Below are 25,131 nucleotides of genomic sequence, written 5' to 3' on the forward strand. Positions count from 1 at the left end.
GATGTAATCTTTTTGCCGGTAAAGGATCTTACCTTGATATTGATGGCTGTTCAATGATCAGGGTGGTGGTTGCTGAAGGTTGGGATGGCTATGCCAATGTCTTTAAAATAAGACAACAATGATGTTGGCTATATTGATTGACTCTTTGTCTGCGATTTCTCTGTAACTTGTGATACTGTTTGAAAGTATTTTACCTACAACAGGCTGGGAGTGGTGGCTCATGCCTGTAATCCCAGCACTTTGGGAGGCCGAGGCGGGCAGATCACAAGGTCAGGAGATTGAGACCATCCTGGCTAACACAATGAAACCCCATCTCTACTAAGAATACAAAAAAAAATTAGCCAGGCATGGTCGCTGGCACCTGTAGTCCCAGCTACTTGGGAAGCTGAGGCAGAAGAATCACTTCACCACGGGAGGCAGAGGTTGCAGTGAGCCGAGATCGTGCCACTGCACTCCAGCCTGGGTGACAGTGAGACTCCGTCTCAATCTCAAAAACCACTTTCTTTGCTCATCTGTAAGAAGCAGTTCTTTATTCATTCAAGTTTTCTCCTAAGATTGCCACATTCAGTCACATCTTCAAGCTTCACTAGTAACTCCAGCTCTCTTGCTATCTCCGTCACATCTGCAGTTACTTCCTCCGCTGAATTTTGTTGTTTGTAAAGACAAGATTTCACTGTGTTGACTGGGTTGGTCTTGAACTCCCATCTCAAGCCATCCTCCTCGGCCTCCCAAAGTGCTGGGATTACACACATAAGCCATGGTGCGCCTGGCGCTGTCACTTAAGTCTTGAACCCACCAAAGTCATCCATGAGGGTTGGAAGCCACTTCTTCCAAACTCCTGTTTATGTTGATATTTTGACTTCCTCCCATGAATTATGAATGTTATTAACAACATCTAGAATGGTGAATCCTTTCCAGGAGGTTTTCACTTTACTTTGTCCAGACCCATCAGAGAAATCACAAACTATGGCAGCTTACAAAATGTAGTATTTTTTTTTTTTTTTGAGATGGAGTCTCGCTCTGTCGCCCAGGCTGGAGTGCAGTGGCGCGATCTCGGCTCACTGCAAACTCCACCTCCCAGGTTCACGCCATTCTCCTGCCTCAGCCTCCCAAGTAGCTGGGACTACAGGCCCCGCCACCAGGCCCAGCTCATTTTTTGTATTTTTAGTAGAGATGGGGTTTCACCGTGTTAGCCAGGATGGTCTCAATCTCCTGAACTCGTGATCCGCCCGCCTCGGCCTCCCAAAGTGCTGCGATTACAGGCATGAGCCACTGCACCCGGCCTAAAATGTAGTATTTCTTAAATAATAAGACCTGGAAGTTGAAACTCTCATAGGCATTTGAACCAGAGCTACTCCATCTTGAATAGGAGCTGGGTAAAATAAGGCTGAGACCTACTGGGCTGCATTCCCAGGAGGTTAAGGCATTCTTAGTCACAGGAGATAGGACGTCAGCACAAGATACAGCTCATCAAGACCTTGGTGATAAAACAGGTTGCAGTCAAGAAGCCGGCTAAAACCCACCAAAACCAAGATGGTGACAAGTGTGACCTCTGGTTGTCCTCACTGCTACACTCCTACCAGTGCCATGACAGTTTACAAATGCCACGGCAACATCAGGAATTTACCCTAAATGGTCTAAAAAGGGGAGGCATGAATAATCCACCTCTTGTTTAGCATATCATTGAGAAATAACCATAAAAATAGGGCACCAGCAGCCCTCAGGGCTGCTCTGTCTATGGACTAGCCATTCTTTTATTCCTTTACTTTCCTGATAAACTTGCTTTCACTTTACAAACTCATCCTGAATTCTTTCTTGCGCAAGATCCAAGAATCCTCTCTTAGGGTCTGGATCCAGACCCCTTACAAGTAACAAAACTGCTCCTTGATCCTGACGACAAAATGAATGTTGTGTTAACAGGCATGAAAAAGTGTTAATCTCCTTGTATACTTCCATCAGAGCACTTGACAGATGCATTAGATGCATTGTTAATGAGCAGCAGTGATTTTTGAAAAAAATCTATTTTTTTTTTTTTCCTGTGCAGTAGGTCTCAACAGTGGGCTTAAAATATTCAGTAAATCATGCGATAAACAGATATGCTAAGCTGGGCATGGTGGCTCACACTTTTAATCCCAGAACTTTGGAAGGCCGAGACGGGTGGATCACTTAAGGTCGGGAGTTTGAGACCAGCCTGGCCAACATGGTGAAACCCCATCTCTACTAAAAATACGAAAGGCAGTGGGTGCCTGTAATCCCAGCTACTCAGGAGGCTGAGGCAAGAGAATCACTTTAACCCAGGAGACAGAGGCTGCAGCAAACTGAGATAGTGTCACTGCACTCCAGCCTGAGTGGCAGAGCAAGACTCCATCTCAAAACAAAAACAAGGCCGGGCGTGGTGGCTCACGCCTATAATCCCAGCACTTTGGGAGGCTGAGGCAGGCAGATCACGAGGTCAAGAGACTATCCTGGCTAACACAGTGAAACCCTGTCTCTACTAAAAAAAACCCAAAAAATTAGCTGAGGGTGGTAGCAGGCACCTGCAGTCCCAGCTACTCAGGAGGCTGAGGCAGGAGAATGGCATGGACCCGGGAGGCAGAGTTTGCAGTGAGCCAAGATCGCACCACTGCACTCCAGCCTGGGTGACTCCGTCTCAAAACAAAAACAAGGAGAGATATGTCAGCATCCAGGCCTTGTTATTCCATTTCCAGAGCACATGCAGAGTAGAAATAGCATCATTCTTAAAGGCCCTAATATATTCAGAATGGTAAACGAGCATGGCCTCAGCTTAAGGTCACCACCTGCATTAGCCCCTAACAAGAGTCACCTTGTCCTTTGAAGCAAGGTGTTTTTTCCTTTCTAGCTATGAAAGTCCTAGATGGCATCTTCTTCCAATAGAAGACTGTCTTGTCTGCATTGAAAATCTGTTGGTTAGTGTAGCTACTTCAGTTACTGTAGCTGGATCTACTGCCTTACCTTACTTTTTTTTTTTTTTTCCTTTGAGGCAGAGTTTTGCTGTTTTTGCCCAGGCTGGAGTGCAATGGCACGACTTTGGCTCACCACAACCTCCGCCTCCCGGGTTCAAGCGATTCTCCTGCCTCAGTCTCCTGAGTAGCTGGGATTACAGGCATGCACCACCCGGCTAATTTTGTATTTTTAGTAGAGACGGGGTTTCTCCATGATGGTCAGGCTCGTCTTGTACTCCCGACCTCAGGTGACCTGCCCCCCTCGGCCTCCCAAAGTGCCAGGATTACAGGTGTAGGCCACCGTGCCCAGCTGCATTTTTATATTAGGAAGATGTCTGCTGGGCGCAGTGACTCACGCCCGTAATCCCAGCACTTTGGGAGGCCCAGGCGGGTGGATCACCTGAGGTCACGAGTCCGAGACCAGCCTGACTAACATGGTGAAACCCTGTCTCTACTAAAATTACAAAAATTAGCCAGGGATAGTGGCGGGCACCTGTAATCCCAGCTACTTGGGAGGCTGAGGCAGGAGAATCGCTTGAACCTGGGAGGAGGTTGCAGTGAGCCAAGATCATGCCACTGCATTCCAGCCTGGGCAATAAGAGCGAAACTCCTTCTCAAACAAAACAAAACAAAACAAAACAGAACATGTCTTCTTGGACCTGGCGCGGTGACTCACGCCTGTAATCTCAGCACTTTGGGCAGCCAAGGCGGGTGGGTCATCTGAGGTTGGGAGTTTGAGAACATCCTGACCAACATGGTGAAACTCTGTCTCTACTAAAAATACAAAAATTAACTGGGCGTGATGGCGTGCACCTACAATCCCAGCTATTCGGGAGGCTGAGGCAGGAGAATGACTTGAACCTGGAGGCGGACGTTAAAAAATTAATTGGTACTTAATTATTTTTTCTTTTGTATTGAGATAGAGTCTCGCTCTGTCGCCCAGGCTGGAGTGCAATGGCATGATCTCGGTTCACTGCAACCTCCACCTCCTGGGTTCAAGCAATTCTCCTGTCTCAGTCTCCTGAGTAGTTGGGATTACAGGCGCACGCCACCACGACTGGCTACTTTCTTGCATTTTAGTAGAGACGGGGTTTTACCGTGTTGCCCAGGCTGGTCTCGAACTCCTGAGCTCAGGTAATTCGCTCACCTCAGCCTCCCAAAGTGCTAGGATTACAGGCGTGAGCCACCATGCCCGATCTATAAACGTATTTTAACACAGAAAAGGTAGAGTAAAAATTAGTATTACAATCTTATGGAACTATTGTTGTACATGTGGTCAGTAACTGACAAAACAAAGTTATGATCACACTATGTGGCTATAAGCTACCTGCATAGGTACAATCACAATCTACTCTTTAGAACTGACTTCAAAGATTAAGGCCGAGAGGAATGGTGCACACGCGCACGCGCGCGCGCGCACACACACACACACACACACATACACACACAGTGTTACAGAAAACAGCAAACACACATAAAAACAGTGATAATCTTTTTCCCTGATATCCCAAGTAGGAATTTACCCTGGAAATGAACTCAAGTGTAAGAAAAGAAATACCCCAAAGGCAATCAAAAACAAAATAAAAAAGCTCAGGAGGCCAGGCACAGTGGCTCATGCCTGTAATCCCAGCACTCTGAGAGACCAAGGCCAGTGGATCACTTGAGGCCAGCCTGGGGAACATGGTGAGACCATCTCTGCCAAAAACAATTAGCTGGGAGTGATGGTGTGTGCCTGCTACTCTGCAGGTTGAGGTGGGAGGATCACTTGAATCCAGGAGCTCAAGGCCACAGTCAGCTGTGATCATGCCACTATACTGCAGCCTGAGTGACAGGGAAGTTTATGGGTAAACACCAGCAGTATTGTCAATAGATGACTAGACATCATTGTTACATAATTGCAGGTATGTTAAAGGGTTAACCGGAATTGGGTTTTACCTTGGAAAGATGTTTGAAGTATGTGAGAGGGGAGAAAACAGGCTGGGCAAGGTGGCTCGTGCCTGCAATCACAATACTTTGGGAAGCTGAGGCAGATGGATCACTTGAGGCCAGGAGTTCGAGACCAGCCTGGCCAACATGCTGAAACCCCATCTCTACTCAAAATACAAAAATTAGCCAGGTGTGGTGGCGGGCCCCTGTAATCCCAAGTGAGGAGGCTGAGGCAGGATAATTGCTTGAACCTGGGAGGCCGGAGGATGCAGTAAGCCAAGATCGAGCCAGTGCACTCCCTTGAGCCTGGGAGGTCAAGGCTGCAGTAAGCTGAGATCATACCACTGCACTCTAGCCTGGGTGAAAGAGTGAGACCCCGTCTTAAAAAAAGAAAAAACAGGCCGGGTATGGTGGCTCATGCCTGTAATCTCAGCACTTTGGGAGGCCGAGATGGGCAGGTTCACCTCAGGTCGGGAGTTTAAGAACAGCCTGACCAACATAGTGAAACTCTGTCTCTATTAAAAATACAAAGTTAGCCGGGCGTGATGGTGCATGCCTGTAATCCCAGCTACTGGGAGGCCAAGGCAGGAGAATCACTGGAACCCGGGAGGCGGAGGTTACAGTGAGCCAAGATCATGCCATTGCCCTCCAGCGGCAACAAGAGGGAAACTGTCAAAAAAAAAAAAAAAAAAGAAAGAAAAGAAAAGTGAGGCAAGCATGGACATAACCACGTCTGCATCTTTTTGACTGTAGGAACAAGAGTGTCACGAGGCAGCTGGAAGTGATTGTCAAGTAAACATTCTCAGGTATAGAACAGAAAGTACCAGAAAAACTTCCATATACACCTGGGTGAGAAAAAAAAAACATTCAAAATTTATTTTCCAACAGACAGACAGCATCAGCAGGTACAACTACAGGGGTTTCTCTGTGGATCATACATTCACAAGGCATTATTAGCTCAACAGTGAGAAAGCCACTGGTGTGTTTTCTGTAACAATATCCACTTCACAGTGTAAACAGGTACTATTATCGTGTTCACTTACAATTCCAGAAGGAAAGGCACAACTTGGCAAAAAAAAAAAAGGGGGGCAGGGAGGGGGCGGGATCCTAAAGTCAGGTGCAACGATGAAGAACAACACTTTGGCTATTCGTCTTGGATGCATATTTCCATCAGGACCTTCCACATAGAGGGGAAAGACTTTTTTCCCAGAAGTTAGTTTTTTTTCTTTCTTTCTCCCTTCTTGTTAAACCAAGAGCAATGTTTCGTTTGCTCAGTATCACGTATACAAAAGGAAACTACACAAAAAAAGGCATCACAAAATCATCTTGAACGTTCACCTCTTCCCACCAATACATCAACTCTTAGGTTTTAGACAGGGCCTGGGAATACTTCAGCGGTCTTAAAACAGGAAAACAAACACTATGGCTACAAAAAATAAAAAATAAATGAGGTAGATAAATTAAAGCTTTCACACCCAGGACTTGCCTGTTCTAACTTCGTAGCCTTCATGAAATATTCAGCAAGAAAACAAACAAAACAAAAAATCTTCATAATTACTTGGCATAAGTCGCACCAAGGAAATTCAACAAAAACAATCAGTATGTGAACCTGTGATGGGAAACACGCCCTTCCACGAGTTTCTCCTCGAGCATGAAAACCCAGTTCTTCAATAGAGTAGGCACTGGCAAACTAAGTCACCTGAGATTCCCCGCTCAGGTGCCCACCTCTTCTGGGGTTCGGGAAGAGGAAGGCATCTAAGAGGTGTGGGGAAAACATTGGCACTCTCGGGGCTCCAACTGAACTTTATTTAAATAAGCAGCAACACATACATTGACTCCCTAAGGACTAACGTTAAGTCCATTTGAGGGCCTCCTACTTAAGGTTCTAAGGTTGAAGCAATTTTATAATTCTACAACCCTAGTTTGTTGTTGTTCCTTTTTTAAGTACATTCAAAAAAAAACAAACAAGATGGGGACAGGATTGGGGCATATAAAACAGGTCCCTAAAGAGATGACAGACCTTGTCCTTTTACCCACGTCCAGTTACCATATAAGTATACAGTACCCCTCTCCCCTCAATTAGGCTGTGTAGTTGTCTTTTCCACTGTTGTTCAGTAAGTTCCAACAATTCTACCTTGAAATAGGTAAGTCTTTGGAAAAAGTCATTCTAGGTTGTACAAAGGTTCTATGTATACGTCTGTTACAAGTAACAAAGCTACTTTGCAAGACCCGCTTCTTTCCAAAATTGAAAAAAAAAAAAAAGTGCCAGGCATGGTAGCTCACACCTGTAATCCCAGCACTTTGGGAGGCCAAGACGGGTGGATCACGAGGTCAGGAGTTCGAGACCAGCCTGACCAACATGGTGAAACCCCATCTCTACTCAAAATACAAAAATTAGCCAGGCGTGGTGGCACGCGCCTATAATCCCAGCTACTCGGGAGGCTAAGGCAGGAGAATCACTTGAACCCGGGAAGGGGAGGTTGCAGTGAGCCGAGATCAATACCACTGCACTCCAGCCTGGGTGATAGAGCGAGACTCCATCTCAAAAAAAACAGTCTGTATTTGTTTTGGTATGAATTTTTTTATTTTTTCAACTTTTTGCAAAGCAGCATAGCAACAATTGTGATTGTAGGACTTGCCTGAGGTTGTGGTCACAACCATCGTAAACATCATTTGCATATCAGTAAGAAAAAGAAAACAGGAGGAGATGAGTTCTTACAAAACAAAGCAGATTCTAGAGATTTCACGGTGTCTGCATTGCTCCTTCCACTCAAGTTCTCCCTTGCTTAGCTGACCGCAATCTTGTTTTCTTCTAGGAAGTGAGGAAACTGGTGTTTGGGAACGCCGTCAGTAGCACTTGGTTTTTCCACATCGGCACTGATACTCGACTGGGAGCCATCCATCTTGGAGACAGTGGCGTTACTCACAACGGAGGTGGCCCCCAAGGAAACAGGGAGGGTAGGAACCCCTCCACTCTGGATCACAGAGATCTCATTGGTCTTCACAGCCAGACCGCCATTGAGCATGCTGGTATACTGGTTCCACACCACAGGGTCCACATTCACCGAAGGGGCCAGGATTTCCTTGGGAAAGATTTCTGAGACTCTTTTTCCGTCCGTACCTAACAGAGCCATGGTGTTCTCGATGGCCAGCTTCCTTCCACGGCGGGCTGAGTTATTGTTCGCCCCGTGTGTCATGTAGTGAACCTACGGGAACAGGACAGAAAGGTTCCCTATCAAAATAGAGATTTGAAGCTCACTGGCAAGCCAAGAATCAATCTGCATATGGATTTCATTCTACCCAGTGTTTTAACATATAGATGATCCTCGACTTACAGTGGGGTTATGCCCGGATAAACTCACTGAAAGTAGAAAATATTCTCAGTCTAAAATGCTTTTAATACACCTAACCAGCCAAACATCATAGCTCAGTTTAGCCTACCTCAAACACACTCAGAACATTTGCATTAGCTTACAGTTAGGCAAAATCATCTAATGCAAAGACTGTTTTATAATAAAGCATTGAAATAGCTCATGTAGGCATGGCACAGTGGCTCACGCCTGTAATCCCAGCACTTTGGGATGCCGAGGTGGGCAGATCACTTGAGGTCAGGAGTTCAAGACCAGCCTGGCCAACATGGTGAAACCCTGTCTATGAAAAATACAAAAATTAGCCGGGCATGGTGGCACATGCCTGTAATTCCAGCTACTCGAGAGGCTGAGGCACGAGAATCGCTTGAACCTAGGAGGCAAAGGTTGCAGTGAGCCAAGATCATGCCACTGCACTCCAGCCTGGGTGACAAAGCAAAAGACTCCGTCTCAAAAAAAAAAAAAATTAGCTCATAGCTCATGTGATTGAATACTATACTGAAAACTAGAAACAGAATGGTTGTATGGGTACCCAAAGTCTGATATCTATTGAATGCATCTCACTTTTGTACCATTCTAAATCAAACCATCTTAAGTCTGCACTTTATATTTAGAAAATCAGATTTCTTATATCACCTAATGAGCATTCCTCCCCAGAGCAACCAAGATGGGGTTATAGTCTCCAACTGTCTCTGCTCCACCAATCATGGGTGTACCTATGTGAAAACCTACTATATGCTGGGCATTGATCCAAGTGCCAGGGTTAACTTTTTTTTTTTTCTTGAGTCTTAATCTGTCACCTAGGCTACAGTGCAGTGGCACGGTTCACTACAGCCTCAACCTCCCAGGCTCAAGCGACCCACGCACCTCAGCTTCCTGAGTACCTGGGACTACAGGTGCACACCACCATGCCCAGCTAATTTATTTTTATTTGTAGAGACTGGATCTCCTTATGTTGCCCAAGCTGGTCTCGAACTCCTGGCCTCATGTGATCCTCCCACCTTGTCCTCCCAAAATGCTGGGATTACAGGCATGAGCCACCACACCCAGCCTAGAGTTCACATTTTTAAAATGCACAAACCTACACAGGTAATAAAACTGTAGAGTACACAACATGCACACCTGAGTAGAAGTAAAACGGGAAAATCTGAATATGCTGATTGTAACAATGTCAATATCTTGATTATGCTACAGTTTTGCAAAGTGCTACCAATGAGGAAAACTGGGCAAAGCATACAAGGACACCTCTGTATTACTTTTCAAAAATACAGTGAAAATCTATACTTATTTAAGTAAAAATTTCAGTTAAAAACAATTTGTGGGCAGGGCGCAGTGGCTCACGCCTGTAATCCCAGTACTTGGGGAGGCCGAGGGGGGCAGATCACCTGAGGTCAGGAGTTCGAGACGAGCCTGGCCAACATGGTGAAACCCCATCTCTGCTAAAAAAATATATAAAAATTAGCTGGGCATGATGGCGGGTGCCTGTAATTCCAGCTACTCGGGAGGCTGAAGCAGGAGAATTGCTTGAACTCGGGAGGCAGAGGGTTGCAATGAGCCGAGATTGTGCCATTGCACTCCAGCCTGCGTGACAGAGCAAAACAGACCATACCCTGATGCAGTTGATATCTAAATATATAGAACATCAATGTCTAATAATTGCTACAGAGAAAAATGTATCTGGCTGGGAAAGCTACAGAAGGCCATGGTGGAAATAGGATGCTATTTAATCTAGGGTGGTAGGCGAGGCTTCCGCTAAAGAAGGGACCTTATTAGCATCTGGCTGCTTTCCTTAATTATTTTTCCTGTCTGGCTTTCAAGTTCTGAAATCCTTTTCAGCTTCTTTTTTATTTATATGAATTTAATTTTTGTAGAGATGGCATCTTGCTATGTTGCCCAGGCTGGTCTTCAACTCCTGGGGTCAAGTGATCCTCCCACCACCACCTCCCAAAGTGCTGGGAGTACAGGCGTGAGCCACTGTGCCTAGCCCTTTTCAGCTTCGTAAGAGTTTAAAACTCTTTAGAGACAGGGTCTTACTCTCTTGCCCAGGCTAGAGTGCAGTGGTGTGATCACAGCTCACATTGCACCCTCGACATCGCAGGTTCAAGCAATCCTCCCACTTCAGCCTCCCAAGTAGCTGGGCCTACAGGTGCATGCCACCACGCCCAGCTAATTTTTATTTTGTAGTGACAGGGTCTCCTTATGTTACCTCCTCCCCGCTCAGCCTCCCAATTAGCTGGGACCCAAGCATGCAACACCACGCCCAACTGATTTTTGTTTTTTCTGTAAAGACATTGTCTCCCTGTTGCCCAGGCTGGTCTCAAACTCGTGGACTCAAGCAATCCTCCCACCTCGGCCTCCCAAAGGAGGAATGGAAGGATGGAAGAACTCATCACGGATTGTGCCAATAAGGAGAAGACACTCGGCGCCCAGCCCCCATCCTGCTGAAAGCCCACACAAACCCACCTTTAAGTTGCCTTTGGTGGTAAAAGCTCGCCCACAAATGTTGCACACAAAAGGCTTCTCTCCAGTGTGAGTCCGCTCGTGGATCTGAAGAGCGCTAGCAGACGAGAAGTTCTTCCCACACCGTGTGCAGCCATGTTGCTTGGCCTGTCGGCGTGGCTGGGCTGCTAACAAAGGGGTCATCCCTGGGGACAATGTTGAGGGTCCCACAAACGTGCCAGGAACTTCAACCTTGACATAGGTTGGCTGGGCTCGGATAAACGTGGAAGGGAGACTGCTCCGACCTAGTACACAGAGGGGAAAAAAGCCAGACCTTTATCATCCAACATTCATTCTTTCTCTTCAAAGCCAAAGAGATCTTTACAGATAACTGCCTGCTAGTTTGAGAGTCTGGAGCTGGCTTTGTAAGAAATTAACACCTTGAAAGCACCTTAACAGAAATTAACACCTTCCTTTGAATTGTTTATCTGCACAAAGAAGAAAGCCTCAAATGCTTGGGAAAAGGTACCACTTTGGGTTTTTTTTTAAGGTATGGGCAACATATAAACACATATCTAATTTAAGTTCAAATTTCTACATAAGAAACTACCTTTAAAGTATATGCCCAGACACCATCTTTCTTTGATTCTATGATACAGCTTTTCCCTTATTTTACCATTAATGACATCAACAGTCACCTCTCAGTAGATACGTGCATTTAAAATGGGTTCATCTTTCCCTGCTTCAAGAGCGGTTAATTTGTGAATATTACATCAGGCAGTGGGGCCTCAGAGTCAGGGAACCATGGCTTATTTCAGTGGTCAAAAAGCAGTGGCCACTTCCTCAAACATACTCTTAAGACACCCGTATACAGAATCAGTGTGGAGAAACAAAAAGAAAAAAATATAACAAAATAGAAAGACTACCCCTACGTCCCAAGGGGCTCAAAGACAAAAATAAAAACCAACAAAAAAGGTATGCTGTCCATACCCATTTTGCACTGACCACCATAAACAAAAAGCATGTTCGTTACTAGGATAGTGGCAGTTACTATTGCCCTCTACCCAGAAGCACAGAAAAGCTAATTGCCCTATAGAAGGGGCTGCTTCAAGTCATACTCTCCGTTTGTAAAGTTCAACCCAGGTTCCTTTTTGATGACCTTGAGCCCAAAATGGACATAAGTTAAATCCAAAGCTCTATCACCTTCCATCTCAGTGCGGCTGTTCTCGGAGCTCTCTGCTTTGCTCCCAGCATCGGGAGACTTTGACTTGATGCTTTCGGCTTGACTATTGGCCGGGGAGAGTGCCTGGAAGGATGTGGTTTCCAGGATGTCTGGGCTTCGGCTCTGATACTCCTGGTCTCCCATCAGCGAGGACGAGTCGTTGGTCAAGCCGTCGCTCTCCACGGAACCATTTTCTCTGCTGCCCTGGCGCTGCAGGTTAAAAGGGGCAGGACCCACTTTCCCTGGGGCATCTAAGGAAGCCATCATGGCAAACCCTAGCGTGGGTGATGCCGAGTGGATGCTGGGAAGAGGCGTGGGGACCTTCGAGGAGCTGCTGGGAGCCTCCTGGGAGCTGACTTCCTCTAAATCGATGCTTTCGATGACATCATCATGGCAAGTGGCGCCGATGCTGCCGTTCTCACCCACCGTCATTGGCTCAGAACCCGGAAAGTCACAGGGATTCTCTGGCAGGGGCGTGTTGGGAATCTGACCGCCCATGTGCATCCGAATATGCTGCTGCAGCATCACGGCGTTGGTGAACTTCTTCTGGCAGATGGGGCATGAATGCTGCGTCTTAATGGACGTGTTGGTTCGGTGAACCCCGAGGTGTGTCTTCAGGTTACCTTTGGTAGAAAAAGCTCGGCCACAGATCTTACACTGGAACGGTCTCTCCCCGGTGTGGGTGCGATAATGCATCTTGAGGGAGCTCTGGCAGCTTAAGACTCGGTGGCAAATGAGACATTCGTTGGGATCAGTGGTGGCCTTGTCAATGTTCTCCACCAGCTGCTGCAATTTCAGAGTCTCTGACCCTGGCTCAGGGGTCCCACTCCCTTGGAAGCCACCAGCCCTTGGGGAATTATGGTTTGGTCCCACCCCAGGGAGTGTGGGTCCACCCTCACTTTCTGGAGAAGGCCCAGGCTGCAGGTCACCGGGCAAGGGGCCACCCGTGAGGTCCTTGGGATTAGTCCCCGAAGAGAGATTCTGAGGTAGCCCTACAGAGGTGGTTACAAGGACAGGTTTGCTGTCTAAGGAAAGACTCGATTCATCTATGGGGTCAGGTACAGAGAGTGCATAGGGGATGCCATTGCCAGCCGCCACTTTGTCCTGGAACTCGGCAAACAGCTGGGGGTTTGCCTTCACCTGGGGATGTCGGTGAAAGTGCACCTTGAGGTTGCCCTTGGTGGTGAAGCGATGACCACAGACAGAGCACACGAAGGGTCTCTCTCCAGTGTGGGAGCGGAGGTGGATCTGCAAGGAGCTATCAGTCCCAAAAACCTTGCTACAGTACTTACACTTGTGCTTGTAGAGGACCGCCTCATCTTTGGGTTTGACATCCACCGCGGAGATGTTCGGGGGCTTCCCCTTCCCTTTCTTGGATGTGTCTAGCGTCACAGTGGAGAAAGGGCTCTGGAAGAGCACCGAGCCCGGGGCCTGAGGAAGCAAAGCACTCGGGAGGCGGGACATGACGTTCGGGAGTACCCGGGTCCCATCCGGCTTCAGAGCGAAGGGCGCCAGCCCTGGGGACAGGGAGCTGGTGGCAGAAGGGATGTTGGCATGAGGTAGCTTGGCTTGTTTCAAGGCATCCAGAGACAGACCTTGGCTTCCAGCTTTCTGGCTGAGCAAAGCCACAGCTGCAGAAACCTGCTGAGACATGTGGCTGCCCAAGGTCTTCAGAGTGTCAGCCCCTGCCCCACTCGAGTGGAGGGCGTGGGAGGCCCACATGTTCACCTGGATGCGGATCTGCTCGGTGAGCTGGATCTGCTGTAGCTGCTGCTGCTGCAGACACAAGATCTGCTCGAGGACCCACGGGATGCTGTTGGCGCCAGGCACGGGGGCAGGGAGTGCATCCGCGCTCCGCTGATTCACCGCCACCTTGGTGCCCCGCAGTGCCTGCAAGGTCACGTTAGTGTTGGCCACTTTGCCTTTGGCTAAATAGCTTATGTCCTGGGGGGTGGGCGGCAGGGCTGCCTCTGTCTTTAGGTACACCACAGACTCCGCGCCCGGCTTCTCCTTCACGTCCTCTGAGCTGCCGCCATTCTCCCTGTGACCGTCCTTACTGCTGGGGCTGGCAGGCTGGTGGCTCAGTACAGCTCTGGAGAAGTCTTCTGAAGGCACCGGCCCCTCGCTGTCATTCATGATGAGGACAGGTGGATTTTTAGTGCAATTTTTCTTATGTTCCAGGAACTCAGAGACGCTGAAGAACTCTGCACAGCATTTCTCACAGACGTGTGTCTCCTCCCGACGAAGCCGCTTTACTGTGGCTTCGTCCTCACTTGCCACCTCGTCATTCCCCGGGTGGTTCACTGGAGCACCTATAACAAGACAGAGAAAGCTAAGGACTCTGCCCAAGTAAAAGATATGGGGGGAGCTGGGCACAGTGGCTCACGTCAATCATCACAGCACTTTGATTTTTTGTTTTGTTTTTTTGAGACGGAGTCTCGGTCTGTCGCCCGGGCTGGAGTGCAGTGGCCGGATCTCAGCTCACTGCAAGCTCCGCCTCCCAGGTTTACGCCATTCTCCTGCCTCAGCCTCCCAAGTAGCTGGGACTACAGGCGCCCGCCACCTCGCCCGGCTAGTTTTTTGTATTTTTTTTTTTAGTAGAGACGGGGTTTCACGGTGTTAGCCAGGATGGTCTTGATCTCCTGACCTCGTGATCCGCCCGTCTCGGCCTCCCAAAGTGCTGGGATTACAGGCTTGAACCACCGCGCCCGGCCCATCACAGCACTTTGAGAGGCTGAGGTGGGCAGATCACCTGAGTTTGGGAATTCGAGACCAGTCTGGTCAATATGGTGAGACCCTGTCTCTACTAAAAACAGAAAAATCAGCCAGTCATGGTGGTGGACTCCTGTAGTCCCAGCTACTCGGGAGGCTGAGGCACAAGAATTGCTTGAACTCAGGAGGCGGAGGTTGCAGTGAACCGAGATCGCGCCATTGCACTCCAGCCTGGGCAACAGACTTTTTCTGAGACTCTGTCTCAAAAAAAAAAAAAACACACACTGATCCCTGAATTTCTTTTGTAACTGGGGCTTATTTACTTTAGGGTTAGTGCCAGCCTACACATTGCAACTCCGAACTTGGGACTACGTTTTAGCCAGATGCCGGCGTCCTTTACACAAGACGCCTGGCGAAGACTACTTCACTGTTCTCACCTCCCCGCTGTCCTCTCCGGTATACCCCATCGCCAAGATATCAATGGAGCCTGGGGCCACAGGACAAAGGCATACCTCAGACCCAGCAGCTGAGCCTAGGAATCTAAACCACAGAAGACATTCACACAAGCCTACAATGATCTGGGTTTTTTTGTTTTGTCAGAAACGTTCACAGCAGCAAAGAAGTAAATTTTTGCCCACCCACCCATAGTGTAAGAAGTATGCAGAATTTCTGTATGCCATAGAAATTAAGTGAAAGAAATGGGTTGCGCAACAATATGTACAACATGACCATTTTGCTTAAAACAAAACCTGTGTTTGAAATGTACAAACATGGCTGGGTGCAGTGGCTCACACCAGTCATCCCCGCACTTTGAGGTCACTTTTGAGAGGCCAGGAGTTCGAAACCAGCAACACAGCGAGACCCTGTCTCTACAAAAAAATAAGAAGATAAAAACAGCTGACCATGGCGGTGTCCATGTATATAGTTCAAGCTACTCAGGAGGCTGAGGCAAGATAATTGCTTGAGCTTGGGAAGTCAAGTCACTCCAGCCCAGGTGACAGAGTGAGACCCTGTCTGAAAACAAAACAAACAAACAAAGTACAAATGCACAAGGAAAAGGCCAGGAAGGGCTGGAGTGCAGTGGTCCAATCTTGGCTCACTAACCTCCGCCTCCTGGATTCAGTTGTTATTATATTAACAACTCTGTAATTCTCATGCCTCAGTCTCCTGGGAAGCTGGGATTACAGGCGCCCGCCACCACGCCTGGCTAATTTTTGTATTTTTAGTAGAGATGGGGTTTCACCATGTTGGCCAGGCTGGTCTTGAACTCCTGGGTTCAAGTGATCCGTCTGCCTCAGCCTCCCAAAGTGCTGGGATTACAGGCATGAGCCACTGCATCCGGCCAAATCCATGGACTTTTGACAGCACAGTCCACCAACGGGTTTCCAGGAAAGACTGATCTTGAAGCATGGCCTTAACAAACTGGTTTAATCTTTACTTATTTCAGACTGGGTCACAATATGAAGTCTTGCAAGGTATGTGTAGGCTGGGGGTGGGTCAGGGGAAGAGACAACAGCCATGGGCAGGTCTGGCCTGCCAGAGTTAAGAAAGCTGGCCAGGGCCAACCTGGCCTTGCCTACCAATAACAGGTAGTTACTGATAGGCAAGTGGGTTCATCCCTAAGAATGCCTACTGAGCACACATAATCACGAGATGACAACCTCGTGATTAGATGATTAGATGCCTGGATTTACTGATTCAACCAGGACTGAGGAGAATGATGCCTTACAATAAAACAATGTAATGCCTCTCATTCCACAATACTGACCTCCTACTGTGTGCAAAGCAGGGGTTGGGGGCCCAATGGGTGAAAAGATGAGCCCCATTATCTTCCTATAATTCAGATTTTGTACCCACAGATGCCCACACTGTAATCATTCAATCCTATTACATATCAGCTCCATTTAAAGATGAGAAAAAGGCCAGGCGCAGTGGCTCACACCTGTGATCCCAGTACTTTGGGAGGCTGAGGCAGGCGATCACCTGAGGCCGGGAGTTCGAAACCAGCCTGATCAACATGGTGAAACTCCATCTCTACTAAAAATACAAACTTAGCCCAGCGTGGTGGCGCATGCCTGTAATCCCAGCTACTCAGGAGGCTGAGACAGGAGAATCACTTGAACCCGGGAGGCGGAGGTTGCAGTGAGCTGAGACTGCGCCGTTGTACTCCAGCCTGGGCAATAAGAGTGAAACTCCATCTCAAAAAAAATAAATAAATAAACAATGAAAAAATAAAGATGTGAAAAACAGAGACTCTGAGAAATGATGTTACTTGTGCAACATAACAGAAGTTAGTGACAGATAACTTTTGAGCACTTACTTTGTATGTGGCCAGGTATGATTCTAAACAATGTATGTTATTATATTAACAACTCTGTAATAGAAACTATTACCCTATTTGACAGAAGGGGAAACTGAGGCACAGAGGACATGAACTTGCCCAAGGTAACATGTCAAGTAAACCGCAGAGCCAGTATTAAACCCCAGACATGCAGTTCTCACACCCTCTATTGGAACCCTTCATTTGTACCCTTCTGATCATGTTTCTTCTGTTAAGACTGCAACTCTCTTTCCTCTCAGAGATGTTAAGGTGGGACAGGAGAGCCTGGGAGGTTGCCTTGGTTAGGAAGGGGTGGGAGTAGACCACCCATTCCTGTCTTATTTCTAGGACTTCCAGAAGTTGCTCTGAAAGTGTTAGGATGCAGTGCAATGCTGCCACTTCCAGGTAGAGTTCCAGTAGCAGATACCAGCACAAACTCTCCTTAAGCCCCAATACCGCTGCGAATCTGCCTCATTTCAATGATCAAGATAAAAATGCTCGTCAATTCCCAGAACCCTGGCAACTGTTTATCTGGGAACCACCAACTCTCAGATAAATAGTATCTATCTGTATGATTTCCCAAGACTGGAAACCAGCACTAAGTGGGAGTGTTAGGTGGCACAATCTTTCTAGAAAAGCAATTTTGACAATTATGTGTCAAGAATGTTAAGTGAAACTTTTTTAAAACAGTTTCTCTTCTCAGGGAAGGAAATACGTATTACTGGTAGGAGTGTATAGATGGATACAGCTCTTTCAGCAAGTCTTCTGGCAACATCTTCATTTTAGTACAATTTTCCTTTGACCCAGCAATTCCTGTTTTAGGAATTTCCTCGATATTCCTGCAAGGATTTAGGATAATGCTGCAAGGATTTAGGATATTCCTTGCAGCATTTCTCATGTTAACAGACAGCAACAAAAATGGATGCACCTTGGTCGTCAGTAAGATTTGGGTTAAATAAATTAGGGTGTAGAAAAAGCAAACACTTTATAGCCTCCAGAAATAAAGGAGACCAAGGCTGGGCACAGTGACTCACACCTGTAATCCCAGCGCTTTGGAAGTCAAGGTGGGTGGATCACTTGGGTTCAGGAGTTTGAGACCAGCCTGGCCAACGTGGTGAAACCCTGTCTCTACTAAAAATAAAAAAGTTAGCCAGGCGTGATGGCGTGCGTATCGCTGTAACCCCAGCTACTCGGGAGGCTGAGTTGGGAGAATTGCTTGAACCAGGACCCAGGAGGCGGACGTTGCAGTGAGCCAAGATTGTGCCACCGCACTCCAGCCGGGGCAACAGAGCAAGACTGTCTCTCAAAAAAAAAAAAAAAAAAAAAAACCTTCAATAAAGCCCATGCAAAAACATTAACCACTCCATTCTGCTTTTTAGAGGCCAAAAGCTAACCACCACCAACCTCTCCAAGCAAGAACAAAAACATACTTCATACTCTTACACCTTAAGGTACCTTGTCTTACACCTTGTCCAGCCCAGGTCCAGACCAGCTTTGAATTCAACCCAACACAAATTCATAAACCTTCTTAAAACGTAAGATAGTTTTACAATTTGTTTTAAGCTCATCAGCTATCATTAGTGTCCATGTCTTTTATGTGTGGCCCAAGATAATAATTCTTCTAATGTGGCCCAGAGAAACCAAAAGATTAGACACCCTTGCCTTAAGTCACTTTTCTGAGACGGAGTCTCGCTCTGTCGCCCAGCCTGGAGCGCAGTGGTGCAATCTTGGCTCACTGCAAGCTCTGCCTCCCGGGTTCACGCCATTCTCCTGCCTCAGCCTCCTAAGTAGCTGGGACTACAGGCGCCACCACCACGCCCAGCTAATTTTTTGTATTTTTAGTAGAGACGGGGTTTCACCGTGTTAGCCAGGATGGTCTCGATCTCCTGTCCTCGTGATCCGCCCGCCTCAGACTCCCAAAGTGCTGGGATGACAAGCGTGAGCCACCACGCCCAGCCCAGTCACTTATCTTCATAGCCACATAATCAAACAAGCTCCTTGGTTTCTATTTTGCAGATGTGGAAAACAGGCTCAGAACTAAGTGGCTCAAGATGACATACTGCTTGCTAGTTAGAAGATAGAGGTGACTTAAATACCATTTAACGGCACTAAAATGAGTGGCCCAATTCCTAATGGTTTCTTCTAGAGCAGTCTCTCCCCTCTATGGGAGAAACTTTTTCATCTTGCCCCTCTATGGAGGCTTTTAAGTTATTTTTCCCTAATAGCTCCCCCCTTATAAAGTTCTAACATCACAAACATATTATATACATTTACATCCTTTGGAAGGACGTATTACAAACCACTGTAATATCAATAAAATGTTTTCATAGCATTGGTGAAAATATCACCAATGTGAAATGTATCACATGTGAAAATATATATGTCATGAGAAATTATCACATGAAAAGATACATGTTCTGTTTAACACAGGCATTTTTAAACAGGGGGTCTATGAAATTAGATAAGAAAAAAATACTAATTTTCACTTAGCTGAACTAAAATTCAACATTTCGTTCAATGATGAATATAAGGAACATACCACAGTGGTATTAATAGTTGTGACTTTGTCATCAGTGGAGACCACAAATATTTTCATACAGTGTTACAAGTTGTTACAACTTGGAAATTCTTGTTATCTGACGGGCTATTAGATCTTGTTATTTATTGTATTAATAAAGTAGCTGATATTACTAAGTGAAAAATGTTTTCATTTTTGATGACTATATTTCAATGTAATTTATTTCCTTGGTCGTCTATGTATTTTATACATTACACCGAGAAGGGATCTATGGCACAAAAAAGGTTAAGCTCCCTCCCCTAGAAGGATCCAGCAGTTCCCAAGAGTGATTTACAGCCTGAATACCAGCTTGCCTTTGCTGTATACACAAGCTCGCCTCTTCTGTAGCCTCCACCAGCAACATCCCACTTGAGTCTTAAAACAGGAGCAGCTCTGTTTGCTTGTGCAGTAAAAAGTGCTCCTACATCCAGGCTGCCACTGGTAAATACCGAAACTGTATTTGCCAAGGAGTAAGAAGATTCTGTTATGAACAATTGCTGGACATGCTTAAGTTAACCCCAAAGGAAAAAAAGCAAAGTTCAGAGGGATTACACAGCAACTAGTTCTTCCATTTCTCCACCCCACCCCCACCCCGAATTTTAGGAATGTTATCTTGCAGCATCTAGTTATCCAATAAGTTGGAAGAATGCAGTAAACCCAGCAGGGGTCTTAGATTCAATCACTGCCAAATGGATAGAAAATACTCTTACTATTGTATAGGAAGAAAGTTCATCTACTAGTGACCAATCAAATTCTGGAGACACTGAAATGCTTAAAAGTAAAACCCGTATGTATATCTTGATAAAAGCATTATGACTCAAGCTTATCTTTTTTTCATTCCTACATTTAAAGAACTACAATGAGTAGATTATGTAAAGCACACATCTTCTACCCTCCCCCACCCCCAGGATAATTGCTTACCAAAAAACAAAAGGAAATTATGTGCCTTCTTAAGTATTTAACCAGTTGAAAGAAAAGTGCCTCTTTAGCAGTTTAATTTTAGCAGTCAAAAAGCCTTCAACTCAAGTCATAGAAGGCAAATTAGACTTTAAGTTTCTACCTAGTTAACATCTAAAAAAGGCAAAGTTTCAAACAGCCTTGAACCAAAACTCAGGGATTCTGCTGGAGAGGAAAAAAAAAGAGTAAATGGCTCAAAGAAAGTTTCCTAGGCACTAAGGCGTGTGACCTCTTTTTGCTTCCAAGGTTAGGGAAGTGTCCCACTCTGCCCCAACTAGAGATCAGGCAAGTTTGTAAACTCCATCAGGGCAGGGGTTTTTGTTGCCTGTCTCCAGAGTCCCCCTGAACAAAACCTGACACAGACATACAATTCGCTGGGGCGGGGATTGGGGGGGATTGCGGTGACTGGCGATGCAGTTCTTATCTGGATTTAGTGGCTTTTAAAAATGTTTAGACATTTAAAAAAAATAGTCAAAAGTACTGTAGGCTAAAGGTGATGAGGAAGACAGAACTTCTGGAAGTCTTTTCGCCATTCATTTTTCCAGGGTAGTACAACCCAGAGAAGCCAACCAAACTCCAACTTTGTTTTATTTCTGGGACCTCTTCATCTAAACCACGTGAAGACACATCCCAACATTTAAGATGGCAGAATAGAAGCCACCAAACCCAACCCGCCAAGCACCAATCATGGCTCCCTTGTCAAAGATGCCAAAAAGAAAATCTCATCAAATCACCAACTGGCCTAAGGCTATTTAAAAAAAAAAACAAAACAGTTCCTTGAACTCTGGGGCGAGGTAGAACAAGGCACCATGGAACATCAAGCAGGACAAGACACCACAGGCAAAGCCATTTCAAACAGGTGCTGCAATTTAAAATGAGTAAAAATATGACTATCAATTTTGGTCTTTAATTTCTTGAATTCAAGATAGCGCACTCAAGTCCCCAGCCAGGTGTCTGGCGGGCAGCACACTGCCGTTTCTGCTAAATTGTCTCAACTGGCAGCTCAACACCATCTTGACACAATAAACACAAATAAAAACATTTTGGTATTTTGAACAAAATTAGTACTGATCACATTCCCAATTCATAGTAGCCCTTCTACAGTTGAAATTATCTAAACAGGGCATTTTATCACCACTATATAGAGGAGGAGCCCAAAAACTCAGAGAAAAAAAACACCAAGCTGTCTTCAAGGTTACACAGCTGAAAGTCACACAGCCACACTGGAATGCGGATCCCATTCTAAAACCTGACTTCCTAGGCATCAACGTAAACTTCACATTTTAAAAAAAGGAAATGCTAACTGCCTTCTGCCTCCCAAGATGGTTCCCCAACCCACAGCCCAGGAGGAAACTCACTAACAGCAGCACGAATGACAAAGTATCATTTGCTTGCGCACTGCACATTTGTATTCAACAAAAGGAGCTGTTTGGCAAATTGTAGCTTCTCTCCCTATGGGAAACCCAGATGAAATCTAACGTAGAAAGCTGGCCTGAAACGTTAACTAACCTCAAAATCCTTCTAGCCAGCCTGGGTCATTTTGGTGAGTAATTGGAAATAGGAAGTCGTTCGAAACTTGGGAATCCTAATCGTTGATGTTTGTAATCCAGTTTAGCACAAAGGGCATTTGAAACTCTTTTGAGAAAATGCTAATTTTTCCTGTATGTAGTGTTAGCCCCGCGACCACCTGCAGATTTTTTGATCTGTTAATTGATCGCCAGACGTCATTTTCCTCCCTCGAAAACTGTATTCTCGAATGGCTTTGCAAAATAAGACCAGCTCAATCTGCATTCTAAAAAATCATGTGAGACATATACATCCAAGTTAGGTATATATGTCTGAATTATATATCTAACTATATAATTTTAGGCAGATCAAATGCAAACAACCCAAACGCAGCCATTACAAACGCACTGCTTGGGAAAACAACCTTCTGTCCCAAGGAAGATATCGGAGGCTCTGCAAACACATTCTAGCCGCCAGGAGTTATTACCAAGAATTCCAGACTTGGCAAAGAACAGCGGGCACAGACGGCGATCACGCAGGCGACCGGCACGAATCCCCTGGGGTGCCTCCTTGGCCCAGCCCAGTACTCTCCATTCACCCCCGCAACCGGTCCCATCCACCAGGTGTGAGCCAGCACCTGCGAAGGGACCCCGCCTCCCAGCAAAGGGCTATGCTTCAAGCTGGGCCTCCAGGGGGCGCCCGCGCGCAGGCCGGGTGGGCTGTCCGCGACAACCCTGGTGATCAATAGCCAACTCCCCTCCCTCCCAAATCGCAGTGGCAGCGCACGGCCAGGCCTGAGGTCTTAGCTCAGCTCAGGTTGACTCTGATTCCAAACTCCAACATCGTTAATTTCAGAAGCCCTCCCGTAACAAGCTTCCCTCCCTAAAGGTGCCAAACACCACCAAAAGCCCCACGTGTGTGCGCCCACCCAAAATGAAGGGGGAAGGGGAGGTCAGCGTAGGACCAGGGGAGGGGTCAGAGCCAGGAGCTCGCCCCTCCTCTCCGAAGGAAGCAGGCGGGCTGAGGGTTAACCCTTTTGTTCCAGGTGGGCCAGGCCACGAAGCCTTCACGCTCCCCTCAACCCCCACCCCACCCCGCCCCCAACCAAGGCACAAAGAGAGTCCCTCCAGGCGCCTGGGACCTCGGTTGCGCGTTGCGCTGACCACCCGGCGCCCCGAAAACGCCCAGCCGTCCCCTCCGTCAAGTCGATCCTTTTAATTTGCCCTGGAAAAATGTTAAACGGGGGATTCTATTGACCTATTATAAACTTGGGAAATGTATTACATTCGGTCTCCGACAAAAAGGGTGGAGGGTACGGAAGCCAAAAAGTGGCGACCGTCTTCTCGGGAAACCCCGGGCATCAGAAATAGGCTCTGAGAGTCCTCGGGGTTACCGCGCACACCCGTCTGCTGCAGGGAAATTAGAAAGCAGGCGGGGAGCGCAGCGACGAACAAGGCCGGAGAGGAGGCTACAAATCCCCCCTCCCCCCACGCGCACGCTAAAAACTTATCAGGCGACAATTTGGCGGGCCGGGATGGAGACGAGATAGTGGGAAACCGCCTCGCTCCTAAAACCTCTGCGGTGAAGTGATGAAGTGGGAACAGAGTTGGCCCCGCCGCTCCCGGCAAGGCTGGAGTCCCGAACTCCCCTCGATCCGGGAAACGCTGGCCGCGGAAGCGTGGGCCGGGTCCGCCGCGGGAGTTCGCCCTGGCCCCCCACCTCTCCCCTTTCACACCAGGGCGCAAATGTGGAAAGCCGAGCGCTCCAGAAAAGCCACGCAAAACGGGAGGCCGGTGCACCCCAGCGGGGCTGCCGCGCGTCCGCCACCCCGGCCACTGGGGGCTCGCACCCTCCTGCTTGCCGCGGTTATTTTTAGGAAGTCGGAAATCAAAGATGGCTGGAGGTCAGGCCCCGAAAGGTTAGGGCGAAGATCGGCAGGCGGCGCAGCCCGGGCAGAAAAGGCGAAAACCAAAAAAGAAAAAAATTTTAAAGGGAAACATTGAGCCCTCCTCCCCCACCTCTCCGTTCCCTCCAATGCCCTGCGCAGCGCGGGTGGCCCGCACCCCAGCTCCTGAGGGTGGGAGAGGTCGCGCCCCCTCCCCCCACTTGGCCCGGGAGGGGCGCGTGCAACAGATCGTCCTCCTCCGGGGGGTCTTCCAGGGGTGCGCCCCTCCTCCAGCCTCCAAGAAAAGCCCCCACGGGCTGGTGGAGAGGGTGAGGATCCCCCGAGGTTCTTTCTTTTGAGAGCGACGCGAGGGAGGGGGACCTAAGTTACAAGAGAGGGGGGGAACACCAGTGAGGGGAGTGGGACCAGTTAAGTGAGGGGCAGAGGACAAGGAGAAGGGAATCTTTCGGGAGCGAGGAGAACGGAGGAGCGAGTGGGGGTCAATTTTACAATAAGGGGAGAAAGCTGGGGGTGAAACTTACACAAGAGGGGAAAAGAAAAGTGTGAAACGTGCAAAAGGCGGGGTGGTGGGGAGAGGAGGCGACCTCTCCTCCCGGGCACTGAGCCCCCAAATCTCGGTTCCTGAATTTGCGCTGGACGCCGCCCGCTCCCCGAAGCCCGCGCCCTCGAGGATCCCGCGTACGTCCGGGAAGCTCCCCTCCCCGGGCGGGCGCCCCAGCCCCAGCCCCACTCACCCAGCTCCCCCGCCGCGGGCGCCGCTGGGGCCGCATCTGCAAACTCCGGGGTCGGCTGCTGCGGCTGCTGCTCGCCCTGGTCCTCCTCCGAGTTGATGTGCTGGGGTTTCGCCTGCTTGCGCCTCGACATGGTGCGAGCATCGGGGCGCCGGGAGAGCCGCAGTTATTTGCCCTCTCCGCCACAAATTCCTGGAGTTGGGAAATTTACCCCCCTTCGGCCGGAACGCGCATGTCCCAGTAATTATTATTATCAATAATGCATTGCGATTTATCATGAGCCCTGACAGCTGATTGGCCTGGGTCCAAGACCTCAGAGATCATTTAAATAAGCCCTCATTGATCAGGGAGGGGCGAGGCATTCTGGGCTTTGTAGTCCGGGCCTACTTGTGACAAAGGCGTGTTCATCAGGGGAGCGCAGCTAATTAGCATCCGGGCTCAGATTGGCTGGGGCGGAGACGAAATCAGAGGGGGACCCATCCTCGCTCCAACTATCTGAGTCCTTGGAGAGGAGAAGAAAATGA

At 47.8% G+C, this 25,131-nt stretch overlaps 1 protein-coding gene across 3 annotated transcripts; it reads right to left on the reverse strand.

Moving 5' to 3' along the window:
* Nucleotides 1-5,739: 5,739 nt before the first annotated feature.
* On the reverse strand, nucleotides 5,740-24,826 carry SALL4 (spalt like transcription factor 4). Of its 3 annotated transcripts, none has more exons than XM_045363139.2 (4): nucleotides 24,611-24,826; nucleotides 13,211-14,230; nucleotides 10,721-11,001; nucleotides 5,740-8,095 (listed from the first exon to the last, which is right to left on the reverse strand). In XM_045363139.2, exons 1-4 carry the CDS (start codon nucleotides 24,738-24,740, stop codon nucleotides 7,676-7,678), a joined length of 1,851 nt encoding a protein of 616 aa, XP_045219074.1. In that variant the 5' UTR covers nucleotides 24,741-24,826; the 3' UTR covers nucleotides 5,740-7,675. The 3 variants fall into 3 exon arrangements, with proteins under 3 accessions (XP_045219074.1, XP_005569422.2, XP_065379389.1); XM_005569365.4 differs by having other exon boundaries at nucleotides 11,900-14,230; XM_065523317.1 differs by lacking the exon at nucleotides 24,611-24,826 and adding an exon at nucleotides 15,401-15,446 and having other exon boundaries at nucleotides 11,900-14,230.
* Between the last annotated feature and the right edge of the window lie 305 nt (nucleotides 24,827-25,131).

Source organism: Macaca fascicularis, chromosome 10 (genome assembly GCF_037993035.2).
Source record: "Macaca fascicularis isolate 582-1 chromosome 10, T2T-MFA8v1.1".
In the NCBI taxonomy this organism is placed as follows: Eukaryota; Metazoa; Chordata; class Mammalia; order Primates; family Cercopithecidae; genus Macaca; species Macaca fascicularis.